This window comes from Myotis daubentonii, chromosome 1 (genome assembly GCF_963259705.1).
Source record: "Myotis daubentonii chromosome 1, mMyoDau2.1, whole genome shotgun sequence".
In the NCBI taxonomy this organism is placed as follows: domain Eukaryota; kingdom Metazoa; phylum Chordata; class Mammalia; order Chiroptera; family Vespertilionidae; genus Myotis; species Myotis daubentonii.
Genome location: NC_081840.1, coordinates 131,944,530 through 131,969,223, shown reverse-complemented (window position 1 = coordinate 131,969,223; position 24,694 = coordinate 131,944,530). Strand labels below are relative to the sequence as shown.

The 24,694-nt window shown below is 40.8% G+C and overlaps 1 protein-coding gene across 4 annotated transcripts in view; it reads right to left on the bottom strand.

Moving 5' to 3' along the window:
* The window catches only part of PTER (phosphotriesterase related), a 74,452-nt gene that overhangs the window by 5,376 nt on the left and 44,382 nt on the right, over nt 1–24,694 (bottom strand). For all 4 annotated transcript variants that reach the window (XM_059660157.1, XM_059660168.1, XM_059660176.1 and 1 more), the window contains one exon: nt 3,330–3,470. In XM_059660157.1, the coding sequence (XP_059516140.1) occupies nt 3,330–3,470 (141 nt within the window). The remainder of the gene's footprint in view (nt 1–3,329; nt 3,471–24,694) is intronic.

Here is a 24,694-nt window from a genome sequence, read left to right as displayed (position 1 = left end):
GTGTGTGTGTGTGTGTGTGTGTGTGTGTGTGTGTGTGTGTGTATATATATACCCCATGTTCAAAGGCTGTTATATTGCATTGTTTTCCCATATCTTCAGAAAAAAATCACTTCTACTGTTGTAGTAAACAACCTGCTTCCCTATTTATAATGGTCTGGTCCTCTAGCAACTTCAGCGCGAAATTATAGCTAATTTGCCTACAAATGTCAGGTGGTCATAATAATCTGGCCACTCCGTGTATATAATTTTTGATGTATTTAATACATCTAGAATGTTTACATTTGGCACAATGAAAGTTGACAAAATTAAGTCCTTGTTTTCTATTTAATAGCTGAAAGGATATTAAATATGCTAAGAAGGCATAGTGAGTGGGAGAGCTGCTGGTCATCCTTCCCCACATCTCCTTCATAGATCCCCCTCTGCAGATCTCCTGTCATATTCCAGAAGGTCTAGTAGCCTCAAGTAAGACATAAGGGTGAAAAAGATATACCTCACTGCCAAAAAGGAAGCAGGTCCTCAGAGCTAACTTCCTATTTCCAAGATGATTTGTAAAATGTGTGTTGAGGATATTCATCAGGAAATCATGGTTTTGAAAACATGAAAGATGATAAAGACCTACCATGCCACCCCATTTTAAATGTCAGAGAATATTCACCTGAGTATGGCATGATCTAGTAGGGCATAGGGAAACCTGTTTGCCAGTATTGAATAATGTTCCTGGGCTAGTAAATTAAAAACATTAAAACAATATAAACAAAAATGAAACAAAAAATCTGTTTATCAAAGAATTAGTTTGAGTAGTAAAAAAAAGAAAAAAAGACATAGCTTCACTGGTCAGGACCCCAAGCAGTTCACTTATGTAGAGCTGAGCCTCTACATAACTAGTATAACCCTGATCAACCAGCTCTCTCTAGTGATGCTAAACTTGAAGCATATTTTACTCTGAATGAGGTCATCAAGGAAGAGTGCTGATACATGGGGACAGCAGAAAGGTGTACAGATAGAAAGGTCGACTGCCCAGGGGGAAGAAGCTAAGCCTGTCCCAACTGTGGCCACTGGCTCAAGATCTTCCCATCAACCCCAGTGTGCATGTTTACTATTGTTCTTTGAACCTCACAGTTTCTGGACATCAAATCTCTACTCCAGTTTTGCTTACTTCCATTCTAACCAGTTTCTACTCTTGGAACCGTAGTCTGGTCCTTGTCATCATGGAGAACTACTTCCTCTCTGAAATCTAAATCTTCAGTTTCTCGCTCTGACCATCAGTTACATCTTTCTAGTTTTCACTCACCCTCTCCTACTAAATGTATTCACCCACTTCATTAAAGCTTCTGGTTATTTGCCCTTGCTATATATCTACCCACTTCTCTCTTTCCTTCAAGTTGGACCTCACGACCCACATCTCAACCCCTCCCTTGTTCCCATTTTTTAGATAGAATCCCAACCCTCAATCTTTCTAACTGCTCATGTTTTTTGGTTTGTTTTGCTTCAACTCAGAAAGCTTCTCTGGTTCCACTATCAAACTACAAAACATATTTTTAAAAAATAATCACTAAATCATGTGTGCATTGGTGCCAATATACGGTCATGCAGTCATGATCTCTAGCCTCACCTGGGTCTCGCACACATCTTGTCCCTAGCCATATTCCTCTCATTCACTTGACATCTATCCCCAGCCTACATCCTCTTCTTCAGGGTTCTGCCCAGAATCCACTCCTTCTTTCTCGGAAGATGACTGTCATGGGCACACAGAGACCATATGAGGCCATATGTTCTCAGTTTCCTGTTCCTCTCACCAAGATTTATTTGTATTCACCCCATTACTTGCATCCCCTCATTTCAGTGGATAAGGTAAACCTCATTTTAACCAACTTTTTATTTGCCTCTCAGATCCCATCTATTTGTCTCCTTAGGAGCCTTTCTTTGTATCTCTTCTCTCTCCAGATTTTTAAATGAACATTAAGTGACCAGTTCCATATTCTGCTCCAGACATGCACCTAAAAATGTTGTATACTTTACTTCATATACATTCTATAACAACCCTGTAGAACAGGCACTACTTACTTCCCTGGATTCATTCTCTCTGTCTCTCTGCTCTCACTCTCAGCTACATCAACACTGTTCAACTCCTAACTAAACCTTTCTTTGATCTGTCTTGTCTTCAAGTTCTACCCCTACACATCTGCTTCCCTTCAGTACCAAGCTTCTTGAAAGAGTAACCCCTACATCCTCTCCCTTCCTCACCTCCTGCTTATTCCTCAAGTCTTTTCTAACAAGACTGCACTTACTATTTGTGAAATGAGAACCTCCTGACTGAAATCCAGTGGATACTTTTCAGTCTTTATCTCACTTGATATCTGCCACCTATTACACGTATTCAAGCCCTTCTGCTTTCAGCATTCTTCTCCACCAACTTCCACAATAATGTATTTTCCTGATATTCTTATCACTTTGAAAACTTCTCAACCTGTCCTTGAGTGTCTGTTCCTGAGTCCATCCCTTAAACGTGTGTGTTCCCCAGGGCTCTGACCTCATTCTCTTCTCTGAGTGATCTTATTCATCTCCACACTTCCAACTATTGCATACAATCCAATGATGTCTATATTTATGCCTCAGTTCAAATTTCTAGCCTGAGCTTCACACTCTTATCCAAGGGCCCCTCTGGATAGCAACACGTAGATATTCCCAAACGAAAGTCATCCTTTTCAATCTCAAATCTATCTCTTCTTTCAGGTTCCCCAACTTGCTGCATTCAGTGTTCACATCACCATGTAACTAAGATAAACCAGGTAGCCATTCATCCTTGACTCTCAAAATTTTCCACGTGTACAGGTCTTTGCTTTCACTGCATGTTAGACCATTTTGAAAGGTTAGATTTTATATGCTGTTTAGTCTTTAGACATCATAGCATTTAAGTTGCAGCCAACTCTTTAGTGACTACTTTTAATAAGGCATTTAAAAATATATTGTATGAGGTTATGACTTGAGTGTGTTCAACCTGGGAAAGAAACATCCTACTTCAGGAGAGATAAAAACAGGAAAACATGGTTTATTCTCTTATTGTCATGGCAGGTGTTGAGTGTTATCTGTTTCTTGTCAGCTGCCCATCTGCACTGACTGTGTAAGGCTCTGTTAAGCTTTTGCCTACTTAGGATGACTCATTTTCTCCTTGCAGTAATATATAGAGATTTTTCTCCCTGAAACAGCCTTGGGATATTTTTCTCTGCAAGTCTCTGGTTCTTCCTGTTTCCTGATTTCCGAATCTTTGCTAATACCCACCCAGATATGAAAATAAAAAGGAACGCTATGAGAGATTTAACCATATTTACCTTCTAATTCTTTTATTATCATCGGGCATGTCAATATCCGGGTTCAATTGGTAATGAAGGAGTTCATTACCAAAGAGATCATATTCCAAGTAACAGCCAAGTTGAGCAAACTCCAGTAGTTCCTTCTTATCAAGTATAGTCCTAGAGACAATAAGACAGACATATTGTTATTATCAAGAGCCTATTTTCCACATATACAGATTAAAAGTTTCAAGCACATTATGTACTGAAACATAGTTTAAGTAACTGAACTTTTGAATTGGCTTCTATGAAGTGACTATAAAATAGTAAGTTCAGTTTATTAGCAGAAATAAAAGATTTACCCATCCAAAAGGGACTTTTACATTTTAAAGTACTGGGGAACGGTGGACATTTTAATTATGTTGCCAATACTTAAAAACACAATTTTGTTTTTTTTATTATTTACTTTATTTTATTATTTTTTAATCCTCACCTGAGGATGTGTTTTTATTGATTCTAGAGAGAGATGACAGGGGCGGGGGATGAAAAAAAATAAAACATTGACATGAGAGAGAAACATCAATTGGTTGTCTCCTGTATGTTTGCCGACCTGGGATCAAATCTGCAATTTTTTTGGTGTATGGAGCAATGCTCCAACAAACTGAGCCACCTGGCCAGGGCGACTCAAAACCAATTTTGTAATTCTCCTATAGAATTGTCTTCAGGATATGATCCATATACATTTGAAAATCCTTACTGACTGCTGTGAATTCTGGAAACTATTGCAAGAAATTTGGCACCCGGTGCCATGCATTATGTGAGTGATACTAATCTGGGGAAAACCTGAAGCTAAGGTACAATAAGAGGATTAGCTTCTTGTTAAGATGGTTCTAAAATTAATTTCAAAGCTTATGTGCATATCATTAAAACTTCCTTAAAAGGTGCAATAATCTCTATATATTTAAGCTCTTGTGTGCTTACTTTTAAAATACAACTTATTACTTTAGGGTGATTTTCATGGGTATATTCTAATTCAATAGAGAACTTAGTAATAATATCACTAGTTTCTGTTGAAAAACTATGAAATTAATGGAAAAGGAGAAAAATGCAAGGTAAGTACAGTAAACCGTCAGAGGAGTAGTCTGGAGCAAGAGTAAATGATCTTAAGAAATTTATATTATTACAAGTAAAAAGGGATGCATTAAGTTAGGCCCCCCAAAACATGATAGAAATTCAAACACACAGAGAAATAAGAAGGAAGAAAAAAAAATTCTATCAAAATACAATGAATATGGAACTAATGGGGGGGGGATATACCCCATTAGACATTGTGTAAAGGTAATTGAGGGCCTAGAAAAAGAATGACTGGGATCCAGGATTGGCCTGGAGTTGGGATGTCAGACAATCATTGTCTGATTAGGATTGGATATACTCCAATATACTTTTACTTTGGCAATACCAGGATGCAAGGATTAAAGCTCTATTATATGTCTATAAATCTCTTCTAAGAGGTCAGAAGTATTTTCAAAGCCTTTCTTCCAAACCATCGGAGGACCAATTAAGCCTCCGTGTGTCACGAGTGCAGGAGTTTCTGCTGTGCTGAGATGCTTTCTGGGAGTTCACTATTGACTTTCATTCTGAGCAATCACATTGGAGCTGGCTTCTATTTATCCTATTCACCAATTTAGCATAACTTGGAGTTCACAGTGTTGTTTTAGGCATATTCTAAAACGTGCATTGGTTCTGTGCCCTCCTCTATTAAAACTACTCCTTTTCCATCTTCTTAATATGGAAACCATCTTTTGCTTCCAAAGTTACCAGACTAAAAGGATATGTGTTTTTTTATAGTAAGCGTTTTGTTTCCCCCTCAAAGAACTATGCTTATACACAAAAATATACACAATTAAAATAACATAAGGGGGAAGAGATAAGTTTAGTATTTTTCCTTTTGAGTCAATTCATTCGGTTTGTTCATTAGCAATATGGGCAAGGTACTGGGGTGAGGGCAGGGAGGGCAGGTTGGAGTCGAGAAGAGAATGGAAGTGCCAATAACAGGTTGGATCAGACTCTGACTTCTACTCCTAATACCTTTTTCCTTTTACTGGGATAATGTCTTGAGAGTAAGTTTTCTAAATTTTAAGTGGTATATTGAGAAACATATTCAATGAAAAGTCCATAGTAAATAAAAAACCATAGAAAAATCTTTAGTCTTAGATTCAATTGTAAATAAAAAGTAAAGTTGCTGATCATCATCATCATCACCATTATCATCATCATCATCATCATAGCTGGGAATTATAAGAAAGTACTGGTCTAGCATTGTGCTAAGTGCTTTGTATTTATCTCATTCAATATTCTTCACAATTCTTTCAGGTCTCAATTTTAAAGATGAGGAAACTGGGACTTAACATATTAGATATTCAAGGTGATATGCTGAAGTATAAATTAATTTCAAAGTTAGAATCTACTCTCTTAACTGTCATACTTATAACATTATTTCTCCTATGGCTAAATATTCTGTACTCAAAGGACATTTTCCAAAATTGCATTGATTGTCTGTGTACATCATATGCTGTAATTTTTATTTTTAAACTAGAGGCCCAGTGCACAAAACTTGTGCATGGGGGTGGGGGGCGCGGTTGTAGGAGGGGGTTCCTCAGCCCAGCCTGTACCCTCTCCAATCCGGGATCCCCCTTGCAATCCAGAACCATTGGCTCCTAACTGCTCACCTGCCTGCCTGTGTGATGCCCTAAATGCTCCCCTGCCAGCCTGGTAGTCTTAACAGCTCTCCCCTGCTGGCCTTATCCCCCTAACTGCCTATCTGCTCTCCCCTCCTAGCCTGATTCCCCTAACTGCCTATCTGCTCTCCCCTCCTTGCCTGATTGCCCTAACTGCCTATCTGCTCTCCCTTCCTCTCCGCACCCTTCAGACCCCGGGTGCAGGTGTGCTGAGAGCTCTCTGCCGCGGCCCTGCCCTTGTCCTGATTGATTGGTACATGATGGCATCCTGGGCAATTTGCATATTCCTCTATTATTAGTATGGATTCAATTCCCTCCCCACAGTAACCTCATTTGCACTTGAAAAATGGGGAATTTACCATTAAAGAGGGTGAGAAACCCCAAAAGTAAGAAGATTGCTTTATGGCAATACTTAATTGCAAGAGTAACTATTTATAACAGGATTTGACCATTGCAGTTACTTCAGGCAATTCAAATGCCATGGTCAAAAAAGGAGAAGGAACTATATTAATCATGACCACTGTTTACTTTCTTACTAGGAACCTGATATTGCTCTGGGCCTTTTACAAATATTAAGGGGCATATATTAAGGGTCCATCTTTCTCCTAAAGTTCAGACTTGCATGTCTAATTGCCTGCTTGTCATGTCCATGTGGATGTCCAATAGACAGCTCAAGTTTAACATGTCTTCAACTAAATGCCTCATCTACCACCCTAAACTAGCTGCTCTAACATCTTTTCCTATCTCAGTGGATGGTAACTCCATCCATCCAGTTGCTCAGGCCAAAAAATCTTATGATTATCCTGACTGCTTGGTTTCTTTTATATTCTACATCTAATCCATTAGGGTAGACTTTTGACTCAACTACTTTCAAAATATGACCAGAATCCAGACAGGTCGCCATGTCCCTGCTCCTTCCTGGTCCGAATCACCATCATCTCTTGTAGGATCTCTGCAGTAGAGTCTCACTGCTCCCCTTATTTCTACCTCTGCTATTTCTACTGCAGTCAATTCAAATTCAGCAACCAAAGTCTGTCTCCACACCCAAGTCAGATCAGGTCTCTCCTCTGCTCAGAACCCACCAATGGCTTGCCATTTCCATCAGAGAAAAAATTGGGGTGGCCCATGAGGCCTCACCTGATCTCTTCAGATGTTGTCTTACAACAGCCTCATTTAAGAGAGGAATGGGGAATATAGGTATCCACATCTTCAGATGAAAATTATATATATACTAGAGGCCCGGTGCACAAAATTCATGCATGGCAGAGGGGGTGTCCTCAGCCCGGCCTGCACCCTCTTGCAATCTGGGACCCCTCGGGTAGGGTCCCTATGCCTGACCGGTGATCAGGGCCTATCGGGGCTTTCCTTCCCCTGGCTGCTGGCAGCTTTCCCTACCCCCACTGCTGCCGCCACTGCTTGCCATCTATGTGGCAATGCTCCCCCCACCATTAGTTGCCTTCCTCTGCAGGTGAGAGGCGTGGGGTGCAATCGCTTGGCTGGCCTGGGCCTCCCTCTGCAGGGCGATCGCTGGCCGGCCCCACACACCCGCCACAACATCACTGGCCAGTGGACTGGGCCTCCCCTTGTGGGGCAATTGATCACAGGGATCCATGATTGATCACCCAGCAGAGGGAGGCCCTGCCCACCCGCCCCAGTGCTGCTGGCCGGGTAACCTGGGCCTCCCTCTTTGGGGCAATTGATCACGGAGCCCCCCCACTCCACATCGACCGCCCTGAAGAGGGTGGCCTGGGCCTCCCTCTGCAGGGTGATCATGGGGCAATGGTGGGGCCCCCCTGACCAATCGCATTGCACCTGCCTTGGCTGGCCTGGTGCCAGTGCGTGTCATAGCATGGTTGTCTGGAAGGTCGTCTGGATGGTTTTTATGCTGTTTGGTCATTCGGTTGACTTGCATATTATGCTTTTATTATTATAGATAATTGTTATTTATATTATAGATATTATCTGAAGAATATCACCACAGGTAGAGATACTTTTCTAGAGGAAGACCAACATGTTCAATAAAATTCATCTACACATGTAAGTTTTAAGAGTAACCCCTGGGAATTTTTATCCTGTATAACAGCATATAGAAAGGAGTTATGATTTTTGAGGGAAATGGTCCCTTGGTAAAACATTTAAATTTTTTTCTTAATATATCTTATTTATTTTTAATAGAGAGGAGGGATAGGGATAGAGAATTAAAAACATCGATGAGAGAGATAAATCGATCAGCTGCCTCCTTGCATACTCCCCACCGGGGTTGTGCCCGCAACCAAGGTACATGCCCTTGACCAGAATCGAACCTGGAACCCTTCAGTCCACAGGCTGATGCTCTAGCCACTGAGCCAAACCAGTCAGGGCACATTTAAAATTTTTATAGCCATGTATAGGGGAAAAGATTTCCTCAGAAGAGAAGCATTTAAGCTGGTATTTTGGACATTAGGAAAATGTAGTTAAAAAGGAGGCAAGAACCAAGATGGCATCATAAGGTATAAACCTGTACGTGCTGCCCCCCACAACAATATTAAAACTACAACTATAAAACAAAGCAGCTATCATCCAGAACCACGGGAAAGCTGGCCGAGTGAAAGTTCTACAACTAGAAGGGAAGAAAAAGGCACATTGAGATGGGGTAGGTGGTGCAGAGGCACCAAGAACAGAGGTACAGAGACACGCATGAGGTGGCTGGGTGCACGGTTTTTTTTCAATCGGAAGGGGATACATGCTCTCGAATGCACTGAACTCATTTACGGTGAGACTCTGGAGTCCCAGAATCCTACAAGGAGAAACTGGACTGACTTGCAGCGGGTCGGAAAGCGCGGGTGGCTTTCTCGTAGAGCTGCTCGCAGGGATCATTGTTGCTGTGGGGGCGCGGGACTCGGGGACTCAGAGATGCGGAGTTGCGGAGACGCGAGGAGTCACGGAGACTGCTGACGACAGTCATGGCTGTTTTCTCAGCCCTGGTGATTCTCTGAGATCCTGCCCCACTCAATTTACGTCCCCACCCAAGCTTTGCCCAGCAGCACAAAGGAATCACCTGCACTTTTGCAGCATAACCTAACAAACTGCAGCTGGGTCAGAGAGCTCCAAAACTTCCAAACCCCAAACAAAGAGGAGAAATCTGCTGATATCGCTGTAGCTCCTGCTGGGTGGACTCACACAGTGGTTGACTTGAAGATCCAGGAGCCAGGGTACCTCTGGCCAGATACCAGATTTCAACTCCTCACATCCAGAAGGGACACACTCAAGAAGCAGACTCAGTGAGCACCAAAGCCCCACTGAAGCAAGTCCTACCCCATAAGGGTGTCTCCAGCACAGCAGTTCTTCCACTGTAGACACAGCAGGTCATCGCAGTCAGCCAAAAATGCAGAGACAAAGAAACATGTCACAAATGAAATAAATGGAGGAAAGCAAACTAATGGAGGACATAGAGTTCAAAACCACAGTTATAAGGCTACTCAAGAACCTTCTACGAACCTCTGAGGAACTTAGTGAGACCTTCAAAGATCTTAATGAGAAGGCCAAAAAAAATGGAAAAGGACCAGTCAGAAATTGAACATATAGTGACTGAAATTAAAAATAATATACAGAGATCCAACAGCAGACTAGAGGATCCCAAGAATCAAGTCAAAGATTTGAAATACGAAGAAGCAAAAAACACCCATCTGGAAAAGCAAAACAAAAAAAGAATCCAAAAATATGAAGATAGTGTAAGGAACCTCTGGGACAACTTCAAACATACCAACATCCGAATTATCAGGGTGCCAGAAGAAGAGAGAGAGCAAGATACTGAAAGCCTATAGGAAGAAATCATGACAGAAAACTTCCCCTACCTGATGAAAGAAATAGACTTACAAGTCCAGGAAGTGAAAAGAACCCCAAATAAGAGGAATCCAAAGAGGACCACACCAAGACACATCATAATTAAAATGCCAAGGGCAAAAGACAAAGAGAGAATCCTAAAAGCATCAAGAGCAAAACAGTTAGTTACCTACAAGGGAGTACCCATAAGACCGTCAGCTGATTTCTCAACAGAAACCATGCAGGCCAGAAGGGAGTGGCAAGAAATATTCAAAGTGATGAATAGCAAGAACCTACAACCAAGATTACTCTACCCAGCAAAGCTATCATGTAGAATTGAAGGTCAGATAAAGAGCTTCACAGACAAGAAAAAGCTAAAAGAGTTCATCCCCACCAAATCAGGATTATATGAAATGCTGAAGGATATTCTTTAAGAAGAGGAAGAAGAAAAAGTTAAAGATAAAAATTATGAACAACAAAATGACAACAAATAAGTATCTATCAATAAGTGAACCTAAGAATTAAGTCAGAATAAACTGGTGAATATAATAGAAACAGGGGCATAGAAAGGGAGTGGACTGACAATTCTTGGGGGGAAGGAGGTGTGGGGGGTGCGGGAAGAGACTGGAGAAAAATCTTACACCTATGGATGAGGACAGTGGGGGTGAGGGGGGGGGGTAAGGGCAGAGGGTGGGGTGGGGTGGGAACCGGGTGGAGGGGAGCTATGGGGGAATAAAAGAGGAACATCTGTAATAATCTGAACAATAAAGATTTATTAATTAAAAAAAACATTTTCAGAAAACAAAAACAAAACAAAACAAAACAAAAAAATAGGAGGCAGAAAATTTGCTGTCATTAAAAATCCAGGATAGCCTTGGCTGGTATGGCTCATTTGATTGGGTGTAATCCCATGCACCAAAAGGTTGCCAGTTCTGGTCCCAGTCAAGGCACATGCCTGGGTTGTGGGCTTGATCCCCAGTAGAGGGCATACATAAGGCAGCTGATCCATATTCTACTTTCACATTGATGTTTCTCTCTCTCTCTTCCCCTCTCTCTAAAAATCAGTAAAAGTATTTTTTAAAAATCTAGGATATATAAGTATATATACATAAATATATAAATTATTTTTTATTGATATGTAATGATATAACACCCTCTGGATAACTGAACATTAGTATATAGAAATTAAGAAATGAATTCATTGAAATTCTCCTTACTGAAGTGTAAAACCCATGGGGGAAAATAGTGTTAGTGCTCATGCATATTTTTTATAGGAAAGTCCTGAAAAAAAAAAAAAGGATTTACTATTAGATGTTAATGATGAGTAGGATGGGAAAATTTGGTGAAGCAGGGATAATAAACACTTAGTCATTATCAGGTATTTAGCAGCCCTATCTCATTTAATCTTTACAAACACTATATGACGAAGGTATGATTATCCCCATCTTATAGATAAAGAAACTAAGTCTCAGAAAAGTTGAGGTGTTTGTGAAGAAATCCAGATTGCGTTTGTCTTCATAAGCCATGCTGTTAGATCTTGCTGCCCTTTCTGTGATGAGAGCACCCATCAACAGCAGCTGCTTTCCTTCTCACCAGCAGTTACCTATTGAGAAATCCACCCCATCACAGAGACATCTGGGAGCAACCCACATCATGAATGTCTAACAAGGTGACTTAACCACATTAAATTGACACTCAGTTGGATGACTTCCCAGGACTGTCAAGGTGCTACTGAAGTTGCATTTATGCAAGTGGCTTTTTTTTTTTTTCATTTGGAGAGAGGATTGACCCAAGATGTCAGTATGGTATCATGGGAAAATGTACTCTACTTGACGTCTTTCAGATAAGGATTAAACAGAGGTCTTGCCCCTCCCAGGCATAAATGATCTTAAAGCTCTTCTTACATAAGTGTAGGTGTCAACCTCAGCCAGTTTCTGCTCATTCCATATTAGTCTACCCATGAATAATTATATTCTTTCTTATTTCAATCTTCCCCAGTCTTTAAGGTATTTTTCACCTCTTGCCCTAAACAGTCAGTGAGGTGATTGTAAGATGCAGAAGAGCTCTTTAATACACTAGACAAAGTCACTTCTCCAAGGTGCATGGTGTGATTGCAATGTCATTTGTACAATATCCTGGGATTTTCCAGGAGGAAGATGAGATTTTTGTATCAAATATTTGTTGTTGTCATTCATATTATATTATTTCTTCTGTTGCATGTTTTATACTTTTGCTCTTCAACTAATAAACAAATTCTGTCTATATAAGGAACAGGCATAAACATATTGCCATTAAGTAAGAAAATGGTATCTAAAGTGATTTGCCTATCTTTGTTTTCAGAATATGGTTATCATTTATTAGAGTTTTAAAGTTGCCTGGCCAGTTGTGGCTCAGTGGTTGAGTGTTGCGACCTATGAACCAGGAGGTCATGGTTCGATTCCTGGTCAGGGCACATGCCTGAGTTGCAGGCTTGATCCCCAGTGTGTGTGTGTGTGTGTGTGTGTGTGTGTGAGGGAGTGGGGGAGGGGTGCAGGAGGCAGCTAATCAATGATTCTCTCTCATCGTTGATGTTTCTATCTCTCTCTCCCTCTCTCTTCTCTGAAACTGATAAAAATATACTTCAAAAAATAAAGTTGACTAAAAAGCAGGACAGTTGATTCTCTTTTTATTACCTCTTTATAGTCTTCTAGATCTTATCCAAGTGCTGAGGGGTTTAGTTTAATGTCAAATGGACTCTGAATGGGAACCAGGAAGTGTGTGTGAAGTGATAATATAGACAAGGATCTTTCGACTACCTAGACAGAAAGAACTAAGGAGCAGAGGAAAGGATGTGATTCATGGGTGTGATCAAGATGATAATAATGCCTAACATTTGTCTTGGGCTTTACGGTTTGAAAGAACTTTCAAATACATTATTTTATTTCATACATTCAGGCACACCTTCATGAATTAATTCACCAAATATCTAGTTGTACTATCACCCACCTGTGCCAGCCTCTGAGCTACAGATATACATAAGGAATGTGCGCCACTGTCTTAAGGAACTTAAAGTCTAAGGAAAGCGATAGATATTTAAACTAATAATTACAATTAAATGTGTTGAAAACTTTTTATTGTGCAAATACATACAAAGAATTATAAAAGAATAATTAAAGGAGTAACTCATTTGAGTTGAGTTTTGAAGAAGACTATTCAGATAAAAGTTGGTGGGGTTCAGGTGTTGGGTGAGGGATGGACAGTAGCAGAAGAAAACTGTGGAGAGGCAAAACAAACAAAAAACACAAACTTTTTATTCTTGAAGCTAAGGATGTAATTATCAGAGCTAAAGTACATAAGAAAAGAAGCATTCACCCATTCATCCTTCTAGTAAGAAATTGTTGATCATCTTTTTACTATGAGATATGAGATAGGAAAGCAAAGACAAATAACACACAGTCCCATCCTTCAAGAAGTTCAGTGTCTATTAGGGAAAAGAGACATGGACACAAATAATAACTTTACAGACCATACTGAGTGTAAGAGCCAAAGTACTGCTAGGAACGGGGCTGGCACAAAGAAGGAGATAGTGAACACTGCTTGGTTTGTCAGGAAAAGCATTGTAGATAAGAAAACCTCTCTTGGGTTGCATTTTGAAGAAGGATTCTGCCAAGTTGATAGGGAGAATGGGGTATACCCAGCTCAGGGACTAGCTTGTGTGAGAAGCATTAAGGACAATCAGTAGAGCACACTCAAGGTCATGGTCAGTGTAGCTTTAGCCCAAATTCCATATCTGTTCTAGAGATGGTGGGAAATGAGGTGGAGGGATGGGTAGAGGCCAGATGACCAAGACTTTGTCTATCGTGCTGCAGGTGAAGGGAAACCATTGAAGAGTTGTAAGTCAGGGCCGAGGAAAGCATCAGATTTGCATTTGGACACATCAAAATGGTGGCAGTGTGGAGGCTAGATCAGGGAGCAAAGCTAAGGAAGTGATTCCTGTTTGGAGACTATTACAATAGTTTAGGTGACAAGCAAGGACATGAATAACAACAGAGGATGGATAGGAGGTAGATAGGTCTGATCACATGTGTATCCAGGGGAGGGAGGGAAGAATCTAAGCTGACATCTGAGTGAATAATGTCATTAATCAGACTACGACAAGGAAGAGAAAGAGTAAGCCATGAGGCACTGTCGCCATTGTGACAGCGCTGGAGAAGAATCAGAGCCTGTCTTGGGGAGTTGATTAGATATTGACGTCCTTAAATGCCACCAAGAATATGAGAGGATCATGTTCTGAAACTCATAATGAACTGGTGAAGTAATTATGCTGCATATTAACATTATCGCATAAATGAATGAACTAAAGCTAGAATCTTTTAATCGATCAACAACCCAGGTGTTCCTACCCCTCTCTAGTGTGCTTCACTGTACTGCCCTGTGACCTTGTAATTCATCAGCCATGCCAATCTGTGAGTTCCTGGGCCTAGAAGGCGAGCAGGAGGGCAGCTCTATTTGAGACCAGACTAGCTCAGGGCCTGACGCAGGTAGAAGCACAGAATACATTCAATGCTAAAATTTATGAACTTGACTAAATAATTTTTAAACTGGCATACAAATGTAATAATAAATGGATGCTTATATATAACTGATTTCTTAAAAACAATGTTGAATCGCTTATTATTATAAAAATTATTTCCACCTCTCCCCACTGAATTCCTCAATTTAAAACCAATGGATGTTGCCCTAGCTGGTTTGGCTCTATGGATAGAGTGTTGGCCTGAGGGCTGAAGGGTCCCAGGTTCGATTCCGGCCAAGGGCACATGCCTGGGTTGTGGGCTTGATCCCCAGTGGGGGATGTGCAGGAGGCAGCCGATCAATGATTCTCTCTCATCATTGATGTTTCTATATCTCTCTCCCTCTCCCTTTCTCTCTAAAATCAATAAAACATATTAAAAAAAAAAAGAGTTCACCCTGGTTGGTGGGCTGACTAATCTCCATGTAGAGCTAGGCAGCATGAGAGGTTTAAAAAAAACCAATAAACAAAAACAAAAACAAAAAACAATGGATGTTTGTACAGATAGTGTTATGTGGGATTCTTTGTTATTTCATGAGTTTTTCAACAACCACTCAAAAGCACCTAGAACTATTCATGTAATAAACTAAAATGAATTTTAAAATATTTATATCATGTCTAAAATAAATTAATATATAAATTCCTATAATCTAATAAATGAAATGTTAATATAATTCTAAAACCCTACTTATGTATATTCTTATACTGCTAATGGCAGTTCCATCTTGATTATAAAATATGGAAGTTTCTTAATTGATAAATTTTAAATAATTTATTTTAATGTCAAAATAGAAACTACTAAATAGAATGATATACGTTTTTAATGGTGGCCTAAATATCATTTATGGTTAGACAGTAAAATGTGTTACTTCAATGAAAAATTAACAGAAACTTTGGCTTCACACAAACTTCATACCCTCATTTAGAATGTGCATTCACATTATACTCTAGTTTCTCCCCATTTATGTAGGAACTTTAAAGATTCATTCTTCTTTTTCATAGGATTCTTTTTGTGTCAAGGCATTACTTTCATGGAACAGTCTTTTCAATATTAGAGAATAATTGGGAATGAAAAACAATGGAAAATAATTCAGATTGCCATGTATTTATTTCCCTTTACCCCTATTCGAACAAGCTTGTTTCCACCACACTATTCATTTCTCTGACTGCGTGGGTCCATACCAAACAGCCATGTTTAATGACATCATAGGGAGGAATGATGTCACACTTTCAATATGATGACTTAAGTGCAGGCTTAAGCAAAAGGGACAGATGGAAGAGAAATCCATGTCTGGATTAGACTAAAATTACCAGTTGGATCTGAATTGTGAAATGTAATTAAAACTTAATTTTAAAATACATTTTGTGGGTTACACACCCTAGGAAGAGCTTTTAATCATATGAACTTTCCAGCTGCCACATAGCACAAAAGAGGCTGCGTTTTTCATATAAGGCGATGCACAGTTCAAGGAATGATGCTATTGAGGAGAATGAAGATAAATCTCATAGACATGCCAATCCTATTTGTTAAAATGTCACATTTCATGGGAATGGTGTCAGAGTTGTAAAAAACTGCTTTAGAAGAAAAAAAATTACTAGGGAAGGGTTTGATGGGTATAACGCACTGGAGAGAATGCATGACCAGTGCATGCGTTGGCCCTGACAGTGGGCTGCTCTGCCCAAATGTCTCTGTTAAAGAGTGCAATTTGGGATATTGAACAAATAGCATTTACAAGCATAACTTAATTGCATTTTATTCGGCACTTTTACATACATTGTAAGTGTTGCTACATATACGTTTCTCACACATTTCTCTGGATTTTCTTTTTAAATAGGTCCTGTCTTGAAAGAAAGTCCAAGATAAACAATAACGGGGGCAATTTGCATACTTAAAAGGTTAAAAATAATTTTTCTTAACCCCTTTTGACACATGAGCAAAAGATTGGGAGGATTAAGTGACCTCAATGTTACACAGCAAATAAGTTCTGGTGTCAGAGCTAGACATATGCATCATGACCCCAGGACCCCTATTTCTCATTGTCCCACGCAGACATAGATCAGACATTGTATTAACAAAAGCATAGCTGCTGCCGAAGTCATCTTGTGATTTCAACCTGAAATGTATTCAAGGTGTGTGTTTCTATGTCAGTGAGTACTCTACAAACCAGTGTAGGTTTTTATGTGAAATTTAGTCATATCATACCCAAGTACATATACAAGTAGCCATGCCATGTAAGACATCTATTTTTTATATTTTCCTATCATCTGCCATAGTAATAGCAGATGAAACGCCAGGGGACATTGGTAAATGGGAAAAGAGAAGTGGTATTAGCAAATATTTTCTTTGAAAAAAATTCACTTGCTTTTCAGGTCCCTCTCTGCATTATTGCCTGAGTTAAGTTCTCATTCTGTGGTTAGATCTGAGTCAATATGAGTAGGTAAGTTATCTTTACTGTACTTAATATGTACAATGTACATACTATATAATGCACACTCACTTCCTTCACTGAATACTATACATTGTGCACATAACGCATGCATATACACAATCCTAATAATAAACTGTTAAGAAATACAGCACTGTACAGACAGGATTCTAAATCTTTACACCATTTCAGGTGCATAACATTCTAATTGTGTGGTTTTTAAGTAAGTGCTACCATACTATTTAGATAATAAAAATGTTTTGCTCAATTAAGTTTGTCAAATATTTGTTTTAGAATAATTTAGTATTATTTCACTAGTATTCATAGAAATTAAAAGTGTACAGTTCCAAGGATACCGGATAGTCATTTTTTATGGCTTTTCAAAGATAACCTTAAGGTTAAGAGTCACCATCATTATAATTAAATAAAAAATTTTGAAGGCAGAGAATGGGTCTTGCTCCCTGCTACCTCCCAGTGTCTAGTTTACAATAATTAGGAATTCAATGAATATTTGTGAGAAGAAGGAAGGAAAGAAGGAAGAAGAAAAGGAGGGAAGGAGGGGAGGAAGGAGTGAAGGAGGGAACGAAGGAAGGAAGAAAGAAAGGAAGGAATATTCTACTCCATCTAATTAAGAGCATGAAAAAATGTTTCAAAATTTTATTCTTTAAAGTGCTGAGTATATTTGCATAGATAATTAGGGTTAAAGAAAATAAAATGTGTTGTTAGCTCACGGTCTGTGTCTTCCCGTTGCCTCTGTCAGAAACCTTTGGGTCAAATTCTTCAACCTTCCACAGGGAGCAATTTTCAAAGACAGAAGATGTGGTATTTTCCTGAACTTAATTATCATTGTGTCCCTCCTCAAACTCTAGGCCCTGGATTTCCATCAAGGCCCTTTGGTATGTTAAATAGGGAACCAAGTAGAAAAAAGAGTGAGGCATACCACCTATCAGGTGCCTTCACCAGAGCTCAAAATGATATATTCACCCCTATGTTCATAGCTAAGATTCGGAAACAGCCTAAGTGCCCATCAGTAGATGAGTGGATTAAAAAACTGTGGTACATATACACCATGGAATACTACACTGCTATAAAAAAGAAGGAAATACTTACCATTTGCAACAGCATGGATGGACCTGGAGAGCATTATGCTAAGTGAAATAAGCCAGTCGGAGAAAGATAAGTCTCACATGATCTCACTCATTTGTGGAATATAATGAACAACATAAACTGATGAACAAAAAACAGATACAAAGACAGAGAAGCATTGGTCAGACTATCAAACCCCAGAGGGAAGGTAGGGAGGGTGGGGGTAAAGGTGAGAGATCAACCAAAGGACTTGTATGCATGCATATAAACCTAACCAATGGACACAGACACCAGGGAGGTAAGGGTATGAGTCGGGGGGGTGGGGGGTGAGGGAGCAATGGGGGGATAAGGACACATCCTATCTAATAATAGAGAAACATGGTAATTAACCATAATTTCGCTACCCTTCCCATTGGCTAATCAGCAAGATATGCAAATTAACTGCCAACCAAGATGGCAGCTGAAGCGAACAGGAGGCTTGCTTGCTCCAGTGAAGGAGGAAGCCAAGATTCCCTGCCTGCCGCTGCTGGGCTCTGAGCTTGCGCTCTAAGAAACAATGTTGCAGCCCTAACCGGTTTGTCTCAGTGGATAGAGCGTCAGCCTGCGGACTGAAGGGTCCCAGGTTCAATTCCGGTCAAAGGCATGTACCTTGGTTGCGGGCACATCCCCAGTAGGGGGTGTGCAGGAGGCAGCTGATCAATGTTTCTCTCTCATCGATGTTTCTAACTCTCTATACCTCTCCCTTCCTCTCTGTAAAAAATCAATAAAATATATTTTAAAAAAAAGAAACAATGTTGCAAATATAGAGGCTAAACAAACCCCATGCTTTCAGCCAGCCAGCGGAGCTGGAGTGGCAACAGTGTTTCAATTATAGAACCCAAACAAACCAGATACCTGCTTTCAGCAGCCGAGGTCACAGAGCTGGAGCCGAGCCTCAGAGCTAAAGCCGGCTCTCAGCTCCAGTGACAGCCATAGAAGGTAAATAAATCCCAGAATAAAAAAAAAGAAAAGAAAAAAAGGAGAGGTTGGGAGGTTCAGTCACCTGCCAGCCTGAAAACGGCCCTCAGCCCCTCATCCAGGCTGGCCAGGCACCCCAGTGGGGACCCCCACCCTGAAGGGGGTGTGACCAGCTGAAAACAGCCATCATCCCCTCACCCAGGCTGGCCAGGCACCCAAGCGGGACCCCCACCCTGATCTGGGACACCATTCAGGGCAAACCAGCTGGCCCACACCCATGCACCAGGCCTCTATCCTATATAGTAAATGGGTAATATGCAAACTGACCCTAACAGCAGAAAGACTGGGAATGACTGGTCACTATGACACACACTGATCACCAGGGGGCAGATGCTCAATGCAGGAGCTGCCCTCTGATGGTCAGGGCACTCTCACATGGGAGGAGCTCTGCTCAGCCACAAGCCAGGCTGATGGCTGCCAGTACGGTGGTGGTGGTGGGAGCCTCTCCTGCCTCCTCAGCAGCACTAAGGATGTCCGACTGCAGTTTAGGCCTGCTCCCTGCTGGCAAGTGGACATCCCCCGAGGGCTGCTGGGCTGCCAGAGAGATGTCTGATTGCCATTTTAGGCCCAATCCCCAGGGGAGCGGGCCTAAGCCAGCAGGTGGTCATCCCCTGAGGGGTCCCAGACTGTGAGAGGGCACAGGCTGGGCTGAGGGAACCCTCCCTCCCCCCCCGAGTGCACAAATTTTTGTGCACCGGGCCTCTAGTTTTATATAATAAAAGGCTAATATACAAACAGACTGAATGGCAGCAGAACAACCGAAACAACTGAAACAACCGAACAACTGAACAACCGTTCACTATGACATGTGCTGACCACCAAGGGCTATGTGTGGAACATGGCAGGAGTTGGCCCCAGCGGGATGGTGGAGCAGGTGAGCAGGGGTGCCAGACCAAGGCGGGGTGCCGGTCACTGTCATCAGGGTGAGCCTCTGATGGTTACAGAAAATCTTTGCTCCCGTGCGCTGCGGTCTCACCCGGTGCTTGCATCTGCTGCTGGTGCTGGCCTCAATCACTCTGGGAGCGGCGGCAGTGGCATGAGCGGGGCTGCTGGCAGACAGGGGTCCATGGGGACCGGGGCCATGGCGGTAGGGGCTGGGCAGCGGTGCGAAGGGGAGGCTGAGACCTGCCCCTGTGCCTACCACATTTCCTTTCAGGGTGCATGAATTTTTATGTAATACTTTAATCAATAAAGAAAAAAAAAGAAAGAAAAAATGTAATTGGTAAATAGTTAGTACCCAAATGCCTTCTAGTCATGTTGCTTTACCCAACTTTCCTGGGTAATGAAAGAACTATGCTGAGATAAAAATACCTACAGCTACTCTCGCACATTAAGGACAGAACTTCCTTGGAGATGAATCCCCAAAAGACTCTCTGGGGGGTCTCCCTTGGTCACATAGAGCCTGTTAGACCAGGGACAGAAGCAGTGCTGTGATTCCGTGCCACCTGGAAATGTGGCTCAGGTTTTAACAGGTAGCAGAATTATAATAAATGACTAAAAGGCATAAGTCTTTGTGGACGAAAAGCCCAAACAGGAGTAGAAATGCTGGTGTTATTTTCCAATAAATGTTGACTTTGGGTGGCTGTGACTGTCAAGGGCAGCCCCCTCTGAGTTTCCCTGGGTTACATTCACAGCCATGCACGGGCACTTCCAGAGGCCCATATTTCTTAAGGAGAACAGATGGCTAGGGGAGGGCCCGGACACAGAAGCAGATTTATCTTGTCAGGCTGTTATCTCCAGGTAAATGACCTTAAGCAGGTCACAAACGGTCACATGACAACCATGTGGTTCAGAGGTGTCCTAAGGTGATGGCCATTCATTAACTCTTCCCTCTCAAGGTCCCAAGTGCTCCTTTTGGCCAGGTATACAGCTGTTGTTGCTGCTGCTGGTGTGTGTGTGTGTGTGTGTGTGTGCATGTGTGTATGTGTGTGCATGTATTTTAAGGAGAAATGCCTTATGCATGAATGCTAGTGAAGATCTATATATTTTCAAAAACATTTCATTGCTTCAATGCAATGTGGCCATCCTGGAATATTTTATTACATATCTTTAAATGACAAAAATCCTACCTGAAGGGGATAAATGAACGGTCTTATAAACAGTCAAAGCTGAGCGTCCCACTGGAAAGCCCAGTGTGCCAAAGGGGCCCCGGGGCTAGGCAGCGCCTGGACTTGTTACGTTGCAATCACAGCCGCCTGTGGGTTCAGAACCTTCTCCTTTATGCCTGAGAAACATGGTGGGAGAAACAAAATGATGTTCTGGGTGTGCTGTATTTTTGTTTCTTTTTCCCCCTGGAGGCCTTGTTTTCAGGATGCTTTTCTTTTTGTGTGCTGTCTGTGCATTTTGTTGCATGCAACACATGCCCTTTTGTGATTTGTCCCCATTATACACGCCCTTGCCCTTTCAGTGAAGATCAGATTGTGTGTGCCGCCCAGCAGACCCCAGAGAGTCTTTGAAAGGCTGACCTAGTCAGGCCTCAGCCTGGCCACGGTCTTGCTGGGAACAGTCACATCAAAGAGCTAAAGGTGCCTGCATCTGCCTCCCTGATTATTTTTTTCTGTTACTTTATTCAATTTGTTTTTCCAAATGCGCTACTTTTTCTAAAGCCATTTCCCCTGGTTGCCTCTCCTCTGAAATGTTCGTCCTTCTATATATATATATATTTGCCAGGCACTGGAACCTGAAAATTCCCTAATATAGACCCAGAAGGGGTGGCTGTTCTAGAAATGGCCTCAGAATTTTCTAGGATGCTCAGAGTTTGTCTGATTTCAGATCAATTTCTCCATCCCATCCTGAGCCATTCTAGAGGGAGGCACTGAAATGGCAGCCAGTGAGAATCAGATAATGTAACTTTATTGTTTAAAAGAAAATACATATAAATGTGCATATACATATATGTATATGTATATATGTTCTTTGATTTAATGAACAAGGAGTATACAGATATAATGTTTTTATATTGATTTTATGAGCCAACGGGCAGTAAGAACTACAGGCTGTAAAAACCAGTGTGGATTGGGGCTCTGTGACACAGAGCAGCTGTAGGTATATGGTTTGATTCTATGAGCAAGGAAGTTCTACTATGCTAGGAGTTAAGATTGTTTCACAATTTCCAATGGAACCTTATTTTCTATTAGTGTCAAGCATAATTTTCTAACTTACCTATAAGTCTAACTATAAACAGCGCTAGCAAGCTTCTTCCATAATAATCACTGGGAAGCAGTTTCAGGCAGCCTGGCAGACTAAACATTCACAGAAAACCTTCCAGGATAGTACAAGTAAAATGCTGCATACAATGAAAGGGAGGAAAAACATATTTTTAAATGCTTGGTTCAGATGGTGGGAAAATAAAGGACGTGCTTGGGGTGCAGAAACAAGGGAGCAGGAAAATGAGCAGTGAGGGGAAACCCAAAACTATCACCATCCTGGGGGATCCTAATGGGCCCATGATACAGAGCCAGGGCCAGAGGGGGCAGGAGAGACTCAGCCAGCACATGCATGCAGCACTCCTCTCATCCAAAAACAACACCCATGTGGATGGACTAGTTAAAAACTGGCCCCCAGAGGGAGTCTTTGGAGAGTATGTCATTTTAGCCTTGTCTTCTGATGAAAGGGAGGCAGGTTGAAAAAAAGTCTCCTCTGAGAATCCATAACCACAAGCCTGCACTCACTGAATTTAGGGAGCCAGAATCCATAGCACCTGTGTGGCTCTAAACCCTTCAAATCAAAAGTTTAGTTTCAAAAGTCACAAAAAGACAAATACCGTATTATTCTACTGTATAAGGTACCTAGAGCAGTCAAATTCATAAAGAGAGACAGGTGGTTGCCATGGGTCTGGGGTAGAGGGAATGGGGAGTTGTTATTTAATGAATATAGAGTTTCAGTTTGCAAGATACAAATTCTGGAGATTGGTTGCATTATAATGTGAATGTACTTAACACAACTAAACTTCATGCTTCAAAATGTTTCAGATGGTGCCTGGCTGGTGTGGCTCAGTGGTTGAGCATTGCTCCATGCATGGAGAGGTCATGGGTTCCATTTCTGGTCAGGGCACATGCCTGGGGTGAGAGCGCTATGCCCAGCCGAGGGCATGCCAGAGGCAGTGGATCCATGTTGATGTTTCTCTCTCATTGAGGTTTCTATCTCTCCCTTTCCCTATCTCTCTCTCTCAAATCAATAAAAACATATTTTAAAATGTTTAAGATGCTAAACTTTATGTTATACATATTTTACCACAAGTTATACATTTTTTTAAAAATTTAGTTTAAAGTTTGACCCAGTAATCTCATTTCTAGGAATATCTCCCAAGAAACCAGAAACACCAATCAGAAAGGACATATGCACCCCTATGTTCATAGCAGCACAATTTACCATAGCTAAGATTTGGAAACAGCCTAAGTGCCCATCAGCAGATGAGTGGATTAAAAAACAGTGGTACATCTACACAATGGAATAGTACACTCCTGTAAAAAAGAAAGAACTCTTAACCATTTGCAACAGCATGGGTGGACCTGGAGAGCACTGTGCTAAGTGAAATAAGTCAATCAAAGAAAGATAATTATCACATGATCTCACTCATTTGTGGAATATAATGAACAATATAAACTGATGAACAAAAATAGATCCAGAAACAGAGAAGCATTGAGCAGACCATCAAACTTCAGAGGGAAGGTGGGGAGGGGGAGGTAAGAGATCAACCAAAGGACTTGTATGCCTGCATATAAGCATAACCAATGGACACAGATACCAGGAAGGTGAGGGCATATGCTGGGGGGTAGGGGTGGCTGGGGAGAGGTCAATGGAGGAAAAAGAAGGCATATGTAATACTATATGTAATACTTTAAACAATAAAGAATTAAAAAATAAATAAAGTATACTAAGGTAGAAGTGCCCCCTAACTACCTATAAGAAACCAACAAAACAAAACAAAAAATAGGGGGCACTACTCAACCCAAGACTCATAATAATTTTCAAGGAATCTGAAGACCAAAAAACATTTTTTAAATACAAGGAAATAACCTCATATGAACAAGAGCCAGAAGAATTAACAAACTAAAAAGTTAGAGTAAAAAAGAAAATAGAAATTAGATTTATTAATTATAAGGTAAACATTGTATGCACAATATTTTTTAACACTTGAGTTGAAAACATGTTGAAGGGGGAAACATGTGTCAAAATTAACCACGCAGATTTGAAAAGAAATAAAGAAAAACTATAGTTCTTAGTATTATACTAGTAAAGCAAATTGATAGTCTAAGCAACAGATCACTTTCAATGGAGAGAGAAGTAGAAATAGGAAGATAGAGTTGAAGAAATTACAGTGCAAAGATGAAAATAAATGGAAATATGGAGAAGATATTAAGAGACATGGAGGACAGGTAATTAGATCCTACATAAATCAACTTGGAATATGATGCAAATATAAAGAAAATATGGATGAAGCAATATTTGAAAAGACAAGGGCTGAGGTTTTCCAGAAATAATGAAAAACACATCCTCATACCCAAGATGTACCCAATTTAGAAGTAACTGTAATGTATTAATACACTTATACAGTGTTAATTCCTTAATCAATTCAATCTAAAAGCTAATGTGTAGCCTTTGCAACATTGTCAGGCTTATTCATGAGATTAACTCCAGCCAACATCTGCTTATATAGTCAGCTACTTTGCTGTCCCCTACACATCTAATCATCCATAATCATCTGGAGGTTTGAACTAATCCTATATAATAAAGAGCTAATATGCTCATTATACTGTCTGGACGACCTTCCAGACGAAGCTGGGG